The following is a 16,988-nucleotide window of genomic DNA, read 5'->3' as shown; positions in this document are numbered from 1 at the left end:
ACAATTTACTTTGGTCATGGGACTTCTAATTGCCCTAGAGTATTAAAATCTCTAACAACAATGACAATATCAATAACAACAACAATAATAATAACAGTAAAAAATCTAACTTACCACACGTTCCTTGGTTAACAACATCGAGCAAACACCCTTTTCCTACCCAACAATATTCCATCTAAAAAAGAATACGGATCAGATTAGTTTACAGTTTTGATCTCATTTTTATGTGTGAATAGTGATGGCAAAATTGATCCATTTTTTAATAATCTGTCCAACCCGCCCATATTTAAGCTGGTTGGCTGAGTGATACTAAAAATGGGTAAAATATAGGTTCAACCCATTTTTAAACCATATAAAATTGGGTAAACCGCGGGTTGATTGCAGGTCAAATATGGTTTGCCTTCAGTCAGCTTCCCTGTTAAGATTAATTATATCTTCCACTTGTTTATATAGTTAGTGCATCAGTGTTAGCTTGGTTAGAGAGTCAGTTAGTGGTCGAGTTTGGACAGCTGTCAATTAGCTGTCAGTTAGTTGGTTTGCTTATCTCTCTCTCTTTACATACTTGTATATAGTGGGAAAAGGAGTCCCATTAGTTTTACATAGTCTTTGAATGAATAATATCAAAAACTCTCTTCCAGAATGTTCTTCTCTTCTCATCGCACGACTTCGTGTTCACAGCACTGAGCTTCCGCCATTGTTGCTACTGCATTCTTAGCTCAGCTAAGGAAGAAGCTACTGTTCCATTGCCGGAATTTAATATGGTATCAGAGCAAGGTCAGAAGCTCCGATTCGCTTTTCCAGATCTGTTGAATCTAATTTCATCATCCTCGATTTTGTTTGATCATGTGCATGCAGACTTTGATCTCATCGGTTTCAACACATTTCTCTTAAAATCCTTTATCAGAGTACTAGTTTTGTAGTTAGAATCCTGTCTTGGTTGATTAGTTGATCTTTACGCCTCATAAGAGATGGCTACTAATGGAGATGTTGAACAACCTGCACCAACTGTGGTTGAATCTCCTAATCAGCCAATTGTTGACACTAGTAGTCCTTTTTACATGCATCCCTCTGATAGTCCGGGAATAGCCCTAGTTCCTATTCCATTTGTTGGATTTGGTTATCGCTCATGGAGAAGAGATGTAATGAGAGCCCTATTGATGAAAAGTAAACTAGGCTTCATCAATGATGACTGCAAAAAGCCAGATCCAGACTCCTCAAACTATCGATTGTGGGAGAGATGTGATGATATGATGACTTTATGGATTTTGAATTCCTTGGCAAAAGAGATTGCAGACAGTGTTGAATATGTGACAGATGCAATCGAGTTGTGGAAAGATCTTGAAGATCGATATGATCAGACAAATGGAACAAACCTCTACCAAATTCAAAAGGAGATTAACAACTTGTCTCAAGGAGCGCTTGACATTACTGGCTACTATACAAAAATGAAGAAGTTGTGGGAGGAACTTACTACTCTGATTACTAAATCTCATTGCACCTGCAATTGCACATGTGGAGCAAGGGAAAGTATGCACAAAGCAAAGCAGGATAGAAGATTAATACGGTTCCTTATGGGGCTAAGAGACCTACACTGTTGTTCGAGGAAGTATCCTCATGATGAATCCTCTTCCCACAATTGCACAGGCCTTCTCATTATTAATTCAAGAGGAAACACAAAGAGAAATTAAGCCTCATAACCACTTAGCTCTTGAGTCATCAACCCTAAATGTCAACACACACAGGACAACATCATTCAAGACAAATTATTCACCTAACAACTCTCAGAGCTATAGAAACAGACCCTTCTGTGATTACTGTAAGAAGCCAGGCCACATGAGAGAGAAGTGTTATAAACTTCATGGCTATCCTCAAGGCTCCAATCAAAATCAGAATCCAAATCTAAGTCACAATCAAGCTTCTAGTTTCAATCAAAATCCAAGACAAAGCTATAACTATGAGAATAACTCAGGTGTAAACAAGGTACCAGGTTCAAGACAAAACTATAACTATGTGGAAGCCGTGTACGCAAGGTGACGAGTGTGTACACGAGCTAAATGTAGTAATCGACCAATTTTAGCTATTTAGATTCCTTTCATGCCTTTACTTGAGTTACCATAAAATACTATTCATCATAATTAGCTGTCAGTTAGTTGGTTAGCTTAGCTCTCTCTCTTTACATACTTGCATATAGTGAGAGGAGTACCATTAGTTTTACATAGTCTTTGAATGAATAATATCAAAAACTCTCTTCCCGAATGTTCTTCTCTTCTCATCGAACGACTTCAAGTTCACAGCATTGAGCTTCCACCATCGTTGCTGCTGCATTCTTAGCTCAACTAAGGAAGAAGCTACTGTTCCATTGCCGGAATTTAATAAGTTCAAATACTTTTTGCTTCAGCGATAACTTCGAAATGTGGCAAATAATCATTCATCTACTATTTAAGTAGTCTTTGCTTTAGCTTGCAGTAAAGACTTCAATAGAGAAACTTCAAATTCTATCTATTCTTGATTAAGTCTTTTAGGATAAGATTCTATACTATAAAGAAAGGTTTCTTCCAAATAAACTTGTTAAAAAAATCTCCTTGACATTATTAACATCATATGCTCTTATTTTTATAGAAAAAATGATCCCAAACTAGCTGTGTGTTGTCATATATATACACACACTAGTGTAAAACCAAAATAAGGTACATGAGGTAATATATATGGTTATAATAGGTGCAAACCATATATCTCTTTAAAAAAGGGCTGCAGGTATTTTACTAAGATTCAATCATTTAGCTTTGTCAAACCGTTCAACTTGTTAAGTAGTGGTGTCCCTTCTTCCTACACGACCCGATGAATGAATAAAGAACGCAAAAGCAGTAGTTATAGGAATGGTTCCAGTATAATTGAGAAATAAGATTGGTGATATTCCATGAGGGAAAAACAATTGCAGAGGAGTCACTCATTCAATTATCAGATAGTCAGTTGGTTAGTAAGCAAGTTATCAAACAAACAATTTTCAAGGACCTTAATGCAAACAGATCTAATATGGTTAAAAATTAACTTTTGCAACTGTAGTTGAAAAATGTTTCTTCTTAGTCTTCATTGAACTATTTCTTCTCACTTAAGTGCCTGATCATATATTTGAACAATTTTTTGAACTGGAAATATGCTTGGACAATTTATGCGAAAACATCAATTAACGGTATGCAGATAGCACTAGAAAAAAGGATAGCACTCAGATATAAATACAGCACTTAAAAAAAGAAAAAAGAATAGCACTCAGATATAAATACAACCAGTAACACAGAGTAGTAACAACACCAGCAACTCATTAATTTGTGATATTGTAAATCCTAGTTTTATCGCCCTGGTGACCATACTTTGCAGCAATATGCGAGGAATCATTCCAAGAAAATGAAGATAAATCATCATTCAGCATGTAAAACTAACCTAAAGTTTAGTACATGACAATCATATCGAGTCAAAAGAATCTCCAGCCTAATACAATTTTTTCTTGAACAATAAAAAGTTTGTATACTTTCAACTGTGAAGTAAAAAAGAGGGCGAAGACATGCAATTTTATTTTTTTTCTTCGAACCAAAACTAAGAAAAATTTAAAGGTAAATACTGATATTGAATAGACCATTTGACCTTTGTTCAAAACTAAAACAGTCAATTTTTTTACAGTAAGAAATTTACAGAGAAGATGTAGCGAGGCCAATGAAGATCAAATTGTATAGTCAATTAAAGCTCTCTATGAAGCAAGATTGCAGAATCTATTATTATTATGGAGGAAGGTTATCCAAATAGTGATTTAAAGGAGTAGATTAAGATTTTATTTTACTTCCTAAGGTATTATATCGTTGTAACCTTTCCTTAAAAATAACAGTAAGCAGCACTTGCTAGTGGCATTTTAATTTGACATGGAGATTAAATACTTTAATACTAAGAGCCATGAGTGAAATTAAATCGTGCATCTGTTGCATTATACGGCTAGCCCAACTTTGAGAATATCATTTTCAAAGATTTTTTGGGTGTAGAAAATAGTTGGGGAAAACAAAGTCAAGCCATGGAGGTGTTTTTGGGGGTAAAATGAAGAATGAGAAAAATGAAAATAATAACAGAAGTGGGGTTTTGCTTTTCGTGGAGTCGGAATTTGTGAAAGCGCTGGTGAAGTAGCGTGCATTAAGACAAAATACGTGCCCATGGAAATACTTCCAGTATGTGAAATTGGTCATGAAATAAATCTTTCACGTGACATCTCTTCACACACACACATATATATAAATATGATAGGACCAAACCTATTGTTGTACGTGAAAGTAGACAAAACAAAAGAAAGAAAAATCAAAAAGAGATGAAAATATGATGTAAGCGCTTACATCGACATTCTTGTGATGTAAGCGCTTACCTCAGCATTCTTATGATGTAAGCGCTTACCTCAGCATTCTTATGATGTAAACGCTCGCATCGGTAGGACATTCAAATGCCTATAAATAGGGGTCTACATTTTCATTTGTAGAACATCCCAAAACTTCTTCTTTCTCTCTTCAATTAATAAAGAGCTATTCTTTGTGTGGCCGTGGAGTAGGCAAAAATTGCCGAACCACGTAAATCTTGTCTTGTCTTGTCTTGTGCAATTTATTGCTTTTCTCTCTTAAATATCCTTTTCCTTCTATTATCTTGACACGCTTCCTCAACAACTGTTATCAGAGCACAGACAGTGTAATTCTGGTAGAAAAGTACAGTATTGGTGCAGGTACTATTCACAAGAATAGTGCGACATTATTGATCATCGTTACTATTCACAAAATTGTTTTTGTGAAAAATGGCATCGGAAGAAGGGAAGGTTAAGATTGACAAGTTCAATGGCAAAGATTTTGGACTCTGGAAAATGCAAATAGAGGATTATTTGTACCAGAAAAATTTACACTTACCTCTGACCGAGGTGAAACCGGAGACTATGGTCAAAGCAGATTGGGATCTATTAGATCACCAAGCTCTTGGTGTGATTCGTTTGATGCTAACACGAAATGTGGCGTTTAACATCATTAACGAGAAGACCACTGCAGGCCTGATGAAGGCGTTATCAAATATGTACGAGAAGCCATCTGCTTCAAATAAAGTCTATTTGATGCGTCGATTGTTCACCTTAAAGATGACAGAAGGTGGATCAGTCACAGAGCATATCAATGAGTTTAATATAATATTAACTCAGTTGAGTTCTGTTAATATAACAATTGATGACGAAATCAGGGCGTTGATTCTACTATCATCTCTACCGGAGAGTTGGTCTGCAACAGTAACTGCAGTTAGCAGTTCATCAGGAAGTACCAAACTCAAATTGAGTGATATTAGAGACTTGGTTCTAAGCGAGATATTCGCCGAAGAGAATCAAGTGATTCCCTAGGATCTGCTTTTAATACCGAAAGCAGGGGGAGAATCAACCAAAGAGGACAGAGTTACGGTCGTGGCAGATCAAAGTCAAGGAGAAGAGGACAATCCAAAAATCTCAAGGACATTACTTGTTGGAATTGCGATAAAAAGGGTCACTACAGTAGTCAATGTAGAGAACCAAAGAAGAAGAAGGAAGAAAATTCAGCAAATGTAGTTGCTGAACAAGTTGGTGATGTACTAATTTGTTGTGCAGACAGTCCAGTCGAATCTTGGATTCTGGACTCAGGTGCATCCTTTCACTCTACATCATGCAAAGAATTATTGCATAATTATATTGCTGGAAAATTTGGGAAAGTTTATCTAGCAGACGGCGAACCTCTCGACATTGCCGGAAAAGGTGAAGTTCATATAAAGACTTTACAAGGCACGCTATGTAAATTGCAAAATGTACGACATGTTCCTGGCCTCAAGAAAAATCTGATATCTATGGGTCAAATTGACGATGAAGGATATACAACAACATTCAATAACGGATCGTGGAAGATAACCAGAGGGAATTTGGTTGTGGCACGAGGCTTCAAAAGGGGAACACTGTATGCAACTGCAATAGAAAGAGATACTATAACAACAGTTGATCATAGTCGTGATACAACATTGTGGCACAGGAGGCTCGAGCATATGAGTGAGAAGAGAATGAAGCTTTTGGCATCCAAAAAAAAGTTGTCAAACCTAAAACATGTTGAATTAGGTTTGTGCGAAGGTTGCATTTACGGAAAACAAATTAGGGAGTTAGTTTCTCAAAGGTGGGAAGGACGCCAAAGAAAGAGAAGCTGGAACTAGTGCATACAGATGTGTGGGGACCAGCTCCTGTAACTTCTCTAGAAGGCTCACGCTATTATGTCACCTTCATTGATGATTTCACAAGAAAGGTATGGGTTTATTTTCTGAAAAATAAATCTGATGTGTTTGTTACCTTTAAAAGATGGAAAACTGAAGTTGAAAATCAGACAAGTCTAAAGTTAAAATGTTTGAAGTCTGATAATGGAGGAGAGTATGATAGCCAAGAGTTCAAAGCATTTTGCTCGGAGAATGGGATCAGAATGATCAAGACAGTTCTTGGAACACCGAAACAAAATGGTGTTGCTGAGAGGATGAACAGAACCCTGAATGAACGAGCCAGAAGTATGAGAATACATTCTGGATTGCCGAAGTATTTTTGGGCTAAGGCTGTTAACACGGAAGCTTACCTCATAAATAGGGGACCCTCTGTACCGCTGAATTTTGAATTTCCTGAGGAGGTATGGACAGGAAAGGAGGTAACTCTCTCACATCTGAAATTTTTTGGTTGTGTTGCTTATATGCATGTAAACTCTAATGATAGAGATAAGCTTGATCCTAAAGCAAAGAAATATTTCTTTATTGGCTATGGTGATGATAATTTTGGTTATCGGTTTTGGGATGATCAGAATAGAAAGATCCTAAGACACATGAATGTCACATTTAATGAAAATGTGATGTGCAAGGACAAGCTCGAAGTAGAACCAACCAACACCAGCAAACAGATAATGTCTGAAACAGTTGAGTTAGAAGAAATCTCAGAAAAAAAGTGGCTAGAAGGATTACAACTGATTCTGAAATTTAAGATGAAGAACCAGAAGCCGAATTTGAAGAAGAACTAGAAGCCGAACCTGAATCAGAACCAGAACCAGAACCAGAACCAGAGATGGAATCAAATGCAGAACCAAATCTGGAATCAGGACCTGAATCAAATTCGGATTCTGTTACTCATGAACCTACATTGAGGAGATCTAAAAGAGTCACGAATGCTCCAGATAGGTTAACTCTCTCTCTTCACTATTTACTTCTTACTGATGCTGGAGAACCAGAGCATTTTGTTGAAGCAATGTAGGTGATAGCCTCTGATAAGTGGAAGCTAGCCATGAAAGAAGAAATGAATTCTCTTCAAAAGAATAAAACATGGATACTTACGGAGTTACCAAAAGCAAAGAAGGCATTGCAGAACAAGTGGGTGTATAAAGTCAAGGAAGAGCATGATGGTAAGAAGAGATACAAAGCACGATTAGTAGTAAAAGTCTTTCAGCAGAAGGAAGGAATTGACTACACCGAGATCTTCTCTCATGTAGTCAAATTAACTACTATCAGGTTGGTGCTAAGTATCGTAGCTGCAGAAAAATTTGTATTTGGAGCAGCTAGATGTTAAAACTGCTTTCTTGCATGGTGACCTTGAAGAAGACATCTACATGAAGCAACCTGAAGGTTTTCAAGTTTCTGGTAAAGAAAACCTTGTGTGTAAGTTGAAGAAGAGTTTGTATGGTTTGAAACAAGCTCCCCGACAATGGTACAAGAAATTTGATGGCTTCATGCATAAAAATGGTTTCACATGATGAATCCTATATCATTTTATTGTTGTACGTTGATTATATGCTAATTGCAGGATCTAGCATAAATGAGATCAACTTGGTTAAGCAACAACTGGCGGAGGAGTTTGAAATGAAAGACTTAGGACCAACTAAGCAAATGCTTGGGATGAGGATTAGCAGAAACAGGTCGGAAGGAACCTTAAAGTTGTATCAAGAAAAGTACATACAGAAGGTACTAAGCAGGTTCAGTCTTCATGATGCAAAAACCAGAAGCACTCCATTTGGAAGCCATCTAAATCTGTCAAAGGACCAATCACCTAAGACAGATGAAGAAAGGAAGTACATGTCCAAAGTTCCGTATGCTTCAGTAGTATGAAGTTTGATGTATGCTATGATTTGCACTAGACCTAACATAGCCCATGCAGTTGGAGTTGTCAGTAGATACATGTCAGATCCAGGAAAGGAGCATTGGGAAGGTGTAAAATGGATATTGCGATATCTCAAAGGCACCTCAGGTATGACACTTTGTTTTAAAAAGAGCAATATTATCTTACAAGGTTTTGCTGATGCAAATTTAAGCGGCGATCTGGATAGTCGAAAAAGTACCACGGGTTATGTGTTCACCTTGGGTGGTACTGTTGTTAGTTTTCAGAAAAGTATTGCTCTATCTACCACTGAAGCAGAGTACATGGCAATCTCAGAAGCTGGAAAAGAGATGATTTGGCTTAAGAATTTTCTTAAAGAGCTAGGTAAAGAGCAGGACAATTGTGAGCTTTTCAGCGATAGCCAGAGTGCAATTCATCTTGCCAAGAATCCAGTGTTTCATGCAAGATCGAAGCATATCCAGTTGAGGTATCATCATATCCGAGAGTTGATAAATGAAGGAACTCTTTCCGTACAGAATATACTAGGATCAAAGAACCCGTCAAACATGTTGACCAAAGTTGTCGGTGTTGACAAACTGAGGCTGTGCACTGCCTCAGTTAGCCTTCAAGACTGATAGAGTGAAGGCGCCACCAGAGAATAGCAAATCTTTCTTTATTTTCTTTCTTGATGTAACATAGGTTTGAGGGGGAGATTGATAGGACCAAACCTATTGTTGTATGTGAAAGTAGACAAAACAAAAGAAAGAAAAATCAAAAAGAGATGAAAATATGATGTAAGCGCTTACATTGACATTCTTGTGATGTAAGCGCTTACCTCAGCATTCTTATGATGTAAGCGCTTACATCAGCATTCTTATGATGTAAGCGCTTACCTCGGCAGGGCATTCAAATGCCTTTAAATAGGGGTCTACATTTTCATTTGTAGAACATCCCAAAACTTCTTCTTTCTCTCTTCAATTAATAAAGAGCTATTCTTTGTGTGGCCGTGGAGTAGGCAAAAATTACCGAACCACGTAAATCTTGTCTTGTCTTTTGCAATTTATTGTTTCTCTCCTAAATATCCTTTTTCTTCTATTATCTTGACACGCTTCCTCAACAATATATATACCAACAACGTAATTACATAGATAATTGCTCCTCTCATGATCCTTAAGGCTTTAAGGCTCCGTATGGCAGCTGGAAAGAAAGACGACCTCATCTTCCCTGGTGACAGTGAGAGCTATTTGAGTATCCCCGTTGACCTTCTTTTGTAGATATTTTCAATGAGTGGAAGATGGTAAATGAACGCGCCATCCCTCCTTTCTCTCGCAATCACAATAGCTGTACAGTTGAATAGTTGAGTTAGACAGGGGATAATGGTCGAACTATCGCAGGAGAGCTATTGGATGACCCATCTACTTACATGGAGACTTGTTGGCTACTGTTAAGGGTCCCACTCATCTAGAAAGGATAGACAATTGAGAGAGAATAGGACGATAGTGGCAGACACAGAAACTGAAATAGATTAAAAGATTACTTCCGTAGAGGAGAGGGAAAAGCTGCTTAGATAAACCACGGTAAATATCGAATAGGAATGCACACAGTTAACTAGATAACAAGCAAATAAACACATATTCACTCGCTTACAGTCTTACACACACACAAAAACATCAAATATCAGAATCTTCAAATTACAATATTACCAAATTTAAAAAAAAAAGAAGCACAAACTCAGTTATGCATAAAATTTATCATGAGGTACTATCTTATGAACAAGTCTAAAATAATTTAACAGTACTATTTTAGTTTGTTTTATAAATGTCGGTGAAGAGAATATGCTTTAATTATATGAACTGAGCTAATTGTTATAAATGTCGGTGAATACTTTTGTTCCAAAAACCACATACTATATAATATGGGTTAATTTCAATAGTGGTCATCCAACTAAATGTCATTATATAATATAAAACATATTTCACTTGCAAAAGAAAGAATGGATCTATTATTACACACATTGCAAGTAAATATTTGTTTTCAAATAATCATAATGTATTGAGGCTTGTTCTGCATTCCAATTCTAATATATTTTTTCATGTTTATTATATTGTTTATCCATGTTTCAATATAAGTTGACATCTCCGAAATTTTTACTCTAAATCTTAAATCAAGGAATAGTAGTATGCACTATGAATTTGGTAACTATTCCATTGGATGGAAAATATGAATAGATGGCTTGGATGAATTGGTTAACCATTAATTGGACTATGAGAATGCGAAGAGTTTGATTTGCTATTAATTTGAATATGAAGCGACATATTTAAATTTCTTCCCTCTTCTTCTCTTTACTCGGATTGAAATGATATTATGTGTTGCTAGGATTGAATGATTGGTCGTTATAATATTTTTGTGATGGTGATATGCCATATGATATGTGAAAATACGTGTTTAAGGTGGTTTATATCACTATATATCATCATGCATACTTGTGTGTATATCATATTATTGCGATATACATTGTCGAATGTATGATATACAATAATATAAACTATATACAATAGCAGAAAATGTGTGGCAGAAATCTGTGCGTGATATAGAATGATACACACAATATACAATTATATATATTATCAGAAATAGAAATTTTAGGTGACTTGCCATTTTTTTTCCGGTGATAGAGTACGTTGAAAATTTTATGAGAATTTTGGAGGTTGTTGGAGAAAGTATCTGAGATAGTGTTGAGAAACAGACAAAATTATAGGAGATACTTGTTGCTAATTTTTTGGGCTATATATGCCAATAAAAAGGGGCATTTGTATCTATACCCGCTTTTTGTGTCACATTTTAACTTGTGCCCGCTTTGCAAAAAAATTGCAAGTGTACCCGCCTTTTCGCATAACTTCAGCATACGGGGCTGAAGTAGCAAAGACAATCACGCAAAACTTCAGCATTCTAGTAGCCGGGCCTGAAATTCAGCTCTAGAGCTGAAATTTTTGTGTTATAAATGGGAAACTTCAGCTCTAGAGCTGAAGTTTTTTTACCACCTATTAATATTACATACTAGAGCTGAAGTTTTTTACCACCTATTAATATTACATACTAGAGCTGAAGTTTTTTTTACCACCTATTAATATTACATACTAGAGCTGAAGTTTTTGTGTTGTAACTGGGAAACTTCAGCTCTAGAGCTGAAGTTTTTATGTTGTAACTGGGAAACTTCAGCTCTTTGGAAACTCAATTCCATCTTGTTTGTGAAATTCTCTCTTATAACTTGTTCATTTTTGTTCATTTGTGATTTCCGAAATGGGCAGTCTCCTAATACCAGATGTTGTTCCCTCTCCAACTCAAGACACTGAAACACTCGGGAAATCCTTCAAAGGATCTTTTTTCTTTCTCTTTTTCACAACTAAGATGGAAATACATTACTCCTGCTTGCTAATGCATAAGCAGATTTTATTAATGTTAACCAAGTACAATAGAATGATGATACAGCAGAAGGAACAGATAAATACTTCACTCCCAAAAAAGAAGCAGAGTTTTGGAACCTGGAGGAATCAGAATTTAGCTTGATAAAAATTATTCTAGTCTTTGAGAATTGAGAGGAGTAGGAGCACAAAGGAAAACGAAGAGGAGAAGAAGGAGGAGAAAGGAAGCTGAAGTTATTTAAGAAATGAGTACAAGTTAAAATTTTTTTAAAAAATGAGTATAGGTTAAATGGGGGCGACCAAATAGGGCGCCCCATGCAATTTTTACCAATAGAAATTGTCGGCCGAATGATTGTCAATTACAGAATTATTCATTTGAGTTGTACATAGATACCAATTTCTCAATAAAAAATCTAAGGAATACAAAATATAGCTGCATGAAATTATATATGGTATTAAATTTAACGGCATAAAAAATATGCTCGATCTCTTATTTGGTATAGTTCATACAATATATATTTGTCACTTAAAAGTAACTCATTCTTTGTCATATCTATTGTCCTAATTTATCGTAAAGATATGTAATGAGAAAAAAAAAATACAAGTCTAAGTTCTTCTTCAATGTTTATTTGTTTCATTTCTGTCTCCTCTTTTGTTTATTCCATCAGAAATTGTTGTCAGTTGTCGTAAAAATTTCAGAGGCACTAAAGAATTAAATTGTAACGATCCGATCGGTCGTTTTGAGTATTTTAATCCCGTTCCCCTTTTTATTGCATCCTCTATATTGTATTATGATTATGTGACTTGCCAGTGGTGTTTGGTTTTGGTTCGGGTGAGTTTCGAGTAAAATAGGACACATAGTCCCTAAGTTGGAGGTTTAAGTTGAAAGAGTTGATCGTAGTTTGACTTTTGTGTAGACTATCCCAGAATGGAGTTTTGACGGTTCCTATAGCTCCTTATGGTGATTTTGGACTTAGGAGCGTGTGCAGATGTTGATTTGGAGGTCCATAGGTCGTTTCGGCCTGAATAGGCGAAAGTTAGTGTGAACACCTAATTTTTGACCATACTTGGGATTTTTCAACACTTTTTAGTATGTAAATAATTTTAAGTTTAATCTACATATTTTAAACTTTATTTCATTTTTAGTAGGTTTTATTTAAGAAAATTAAAAATCAAAAGAAAATATATGTTCTTGATTTTAAAATATTTAGCTAGTATTTTAATTTTACACTCTTAAAAGAAAGAGAAAAAAAATATTAAAAACAAAAGCCAATGAGTCATTTCTATATGGCAAGATACTTCGTTATCTTTTGTAACAAATTCACATGCTCCCCCTCAAAACTTACATGCACATACACACTCTTTTTTCTTGGCCACAATTAATCCCTATGCCCTGCACCTATATATATATATATATATATCTTTCCCTCACACACAATTAAAGGATACACATACCAAAAAACAAAAAAAAGGGACGGCTACACAATACCATATGTTTCCACCTTTCTTCAACTAAAAAGAGAACCAGCAACTCTCACGGACTCCATTTTAAAAGATTCAGCCACACCCATCATCTTCTACGAGCTGCCACCCTAACTTCCCCAACAAATCGCAAAAAATCCCAACTAAGAACCAGCCTAAACAACCACCATCTACTCTTTCCGGAACCACCCCTAAACCTTCCTTCAAATCTCCCAAACATCACCAAAAACTAGCTAGAATTTCCAGCTAAAAAATGCAACAACATAGCCTCGAGAAAGCTGTAAAACCATCTCAAAAAACGTAAAAACAACAGCACAAACTGCTGCCATTTTCATCGAGGAAACAACTCCAAAATCCTCCATTAATCCCGTGAAGCTCTGTGCTCGAGTTTGTCATCGACGAGATTCACACGAATCGCTGTATCGAGTTCCGGTTAGTGGCTTTACGTATTTGTCTTATGGACTTGTAGAGGAAATATTTGAGGTCAATTTTCTTCTCTTTCTATATTAAGGTTAAATATTGGTGCTGTGTACTGATGTGTTCTCTACTATGTGATGTGTATGTGTGATGCGTATGCATATAGAGTGTACACAAATTGGAGAAACAAGCTAATTAACAGGCTAATGCTACTCTAACATGATTTTTACATGTGATTATTTGGTAGATCGTAACAAATGAACTGATAAACCGTATATGGACAATACGTTCCATCAAAGGTCCTTTGTATTCGTTGGTTTATTTTTTTTAAGATTATAATTTGCTGCTAGTATGTTTCTTACAAGGTTACCAGCAAAATCATTTCTATTCCTTGACAGAAAACTGTTTAGAGCATGCTAAGTTATGGTTTGGTTGTTGTGTTTGACAGAAACTCTGTTATAGATAAAATTGCTACCATTATTACCTTGAGTTTGGATTTAGACCATAATGAATTGTTGACTATTTTTAACATAAATTAGCCAAATTGGGTTGTCCTTTTTCTAGTAATTAGCTTTTCAATACGAGCTGGCGAGAGTAGGATTAAATTACTAGCTTTGTTCCTGTGTAGGTGGAGAATTACAGATTCCTTTGACTTCTATTCTCTAATGAATTTCATGTTCCATATTGAAATATTTGTAATGTAGGGAAACTTTGGATAATGAGGAGAGTTCTTGTAGTGTTATTTTAAAGAATAAACAGAAAGAAATTTGATAGTGCTTTATTGGTTAAATATCTAAATTGTGTATAAATTGAAATGATTTTGACACTTTCTTATTGTTCCTTTTGATCAAAACAGAAAGAAATTTGATAGTTTTTTATTGGTTCCTTTTGAATAATTGCTAGTATGTTTTAGGCGCGACTTAATCTATCATCATGATTATGTACACGTTCGCATGACGTATTTATGATTTTCAAAATAAATTGAGGTATGCGTTCGCGCAACATCGGCCAAAATTTCTTAATATTAACAAAGCGTGATTGATTGTGTACACGTACACGTGACATGATTCCTGACACGTCGAACAAAATGAGTACACATACGCGTGACTCGTTTTAAGATAATTCTAAATTACGAATAATTAAGCAATTAAAAGCGGTTAAGGGAGTAAATACACATAGGTTTAAAAAAAAGTAATTAAAACGATTAATTAAGCCAGGTATGATTAAAGCGACCATGCTAAAACCGCAGGACCCGAAAATGCCTAATACCTTCTCCCGGGTTAACCGAATTCCTTACCCGATTTTCTAGTTTCGCAGACTTTTAAACAGAGTCAAACTTCCTCAATTTGGGATTTAAAATAAACCGGTGACTTGGGGCACCATGAATTATCTCCAAGTGGCGGCTCTGAATAAATAAATAATCCTATATTGATTATGTCACTTTAATTGAAAAAACTCCCTTATATCCCTTTCGGGTAAAAAGGAGGTGTGACAGCTCTGACGACTCTGTTGGGGAACAGAACCCAGGATCTCTGGTTCAGGGTTCCAAGAATTTGAGCTTGTAAGGTAATCCGTACTTGGCTTTATTGTTTGTTGATATTACTGTGTTTGTGGGTCTAATGTGCTAATTGCTGCTCATTTACCGCTTTGATATTGTTTGAACTGTATTAAACTGTCTTCTTACGTCTCCCTTCTAAGTCTTCTAAAAATATGGTACACACGTACGCGTGATCCACTTTTATGTTAGAGGTCATACCAAATAGAACGAGGATGGATCAGCCACTAGGCCGGGTAGACTTTCGTCCTCCCAGTACGTTGCTCCCACCTCAGCTCAAGTTGTCCGCTTGGGTAAACCATGTCTAGAACACATCCCCAGGTTTAAACCTAGAATAACATAGCCTCATGCCGGATCCCTAGTAAGAATATTTGTTTGCATCACATGCATTTGACTTTGGGGACTCAACACAGGGGTTGGGTCCATCTAGGACAGGTATACCCGAAATAAAAGACTATTTTGATGCATCCTACGTGCTACTTGTACATTTGTTTGATCCGATTTGTATGTTGACTGGCTTTTAGAATATGGAAAGAAAATTGAAAAAAAAAACAAGAGGAGAGAAAACAAGAGAGTTTACTCCAATTTTTTTTAAAAATAGACTGAGATTTCAAATTATTCTCTGCTTCTGGCTGAACTATGCGGGTCTGGTTTTCACCGGATGTGAGATACGTAGGCAAACCTCATCGGTTTCAGCCCAAAATTTCTTTAAAAAAATCCAAAAATATTTTTCTTACTTCCTCCTTTAGAAAAGTCTTTCTTTGAGACCATAACTATAAAAGAAACTCCACAAAATATTTTCCTTTACTTTTTTCTTTAGAAAGTCTTTCTTTTTAGACCACAATTTTTAAAAATACAAAAATATTTTCTTTTAATTTCTTCTCAAAATCCAAAAATATTTTCGTTCTTCCTTCAAAAATTGAAAAGAAAATTCAAGATTCAAAAATATTTTCTTTTCTTTAGAAGTATTTCTTTCATAAATTCAAAATAAAAGTCCAAAAATCCAAAAATATTTTCTTTCTTCTTTAGAAGTTTTTCTTTTTAAATTCAAAAAAAAAAAAAATCGAGATTCAAAAATAAAAAAAAAAGATTTCTATCTTCTTTGGAAGTCTTTCTTTTCAAAAATTCTTAAAAAAACAAATAAATCGAAATCGAAAAATATTTTCATTTTTCTTCGTAAGTCTTCTTTCGGAAATTAACAAAAATTCAAAAAAAGTGTTAGTTTATTTAATTTATTCCTAATCTTCTCGAACTATGCAAGATCTGATTCATGTTCCCATATGATACGTAGGCAACCCATATTAGGTTCAATCGACCATTTAAAAAAATAAAAAAAAATGAAAAAAAGAAATAAAAAATGATGATGATAATAATAAGGACTGACTGAGTTCATTTTAACATGTCTCTTGTTTTTAATTGTGAAGAAAGTTTGAGGTGGTCGGTTTGTGGTAAGCTAACAACACAAGATCTAAGAGAAAAATGATAACTGACATCGATGCTGTCACGAGTGCTCAAGAGACTCAAGGTTAGAAGGTTCAACAAGAGTCTATTGTGGTTTAGGAAAATGGAATACTGAATAGTAAATGACTAAAATGTGTCAAGCATGGGCCAATAGCCAAGGACCACCTATTTCTATTCATGGTTTCCCCGAGTTCACATCCATCTTGACCACTACTATTCCGGTCTCATTGTTCGATCAATCTTATCCATTTGGGTTTAGTTTTTATCCCAGTTGTATGACTACAACTGTAACTTCTGTTGTGCGCTCCCAAAGTGTGCCATTGATAACCAATTAGACAACCACTACTGTTATGCCTGTCTTTACCATCCCACAGCCGACAATGGTGCAGAGAAAAACTCATGAGCCATAGTTTGCTACCCAACAAGAATATTACCACTTTCCTGAGTACCACTCATACCTATTTGATCTTCCTGCCAAGATTGAGAAGCCTACCCGAAAGATGGCATAGGAAGAAATGAC

The 16,988-nt window shown here is 35.6% G+C and overlaps 1 protein-coding gene across 1 annotated transcript; it reads left to right on the top strand.

Annotated features, from left to right (window-relative positions):
* The first annotated feature begins 968 nt into the window (after nt 1–968).
* On the top strand, nt 969–1,688 carry LOC138872877 (uncharacterized). Its single transcript, XM_070151295.1, has one exon. The coding sequence runs from the start codon at nt 969–971 to the stop codon at nt 1,686–1,688; it is 720 nt and encodes a 239-aa protein (XP_070007396.1).
* The last annotated feature ends 15,300 nt before the right edge of the window (nt 1,689–16,988 follow it).

Source organism: Nicotiana sylvestris, chromosome 7 (assembly GCF_000393655.2).
Source record: "Nicotiana sylvestris chromosome 7, ASM39365v2, whole genome shotgun sequence".
In the NCBI taxonomy this organism is placed as follows: Eukaryota; Viridiplantae; Streptophyta; class Magnoliopsida; order Solanales; family Solanaceae; genus Nicotiana; species Nicotiana sylvestris.
This window is presented reverse-complemented; position numbering and strand designations above follow the sequence as displayed.

What these genes read in the sequence shown, in the direction of transcription:
- LOC138872877 (XM_070151295.1), top strand. Translation starts at nt 969, where the DNA reads ATGGCTACTAATGGAGATGTTGAACAACCTGCACCAACTGTGGTTGAA.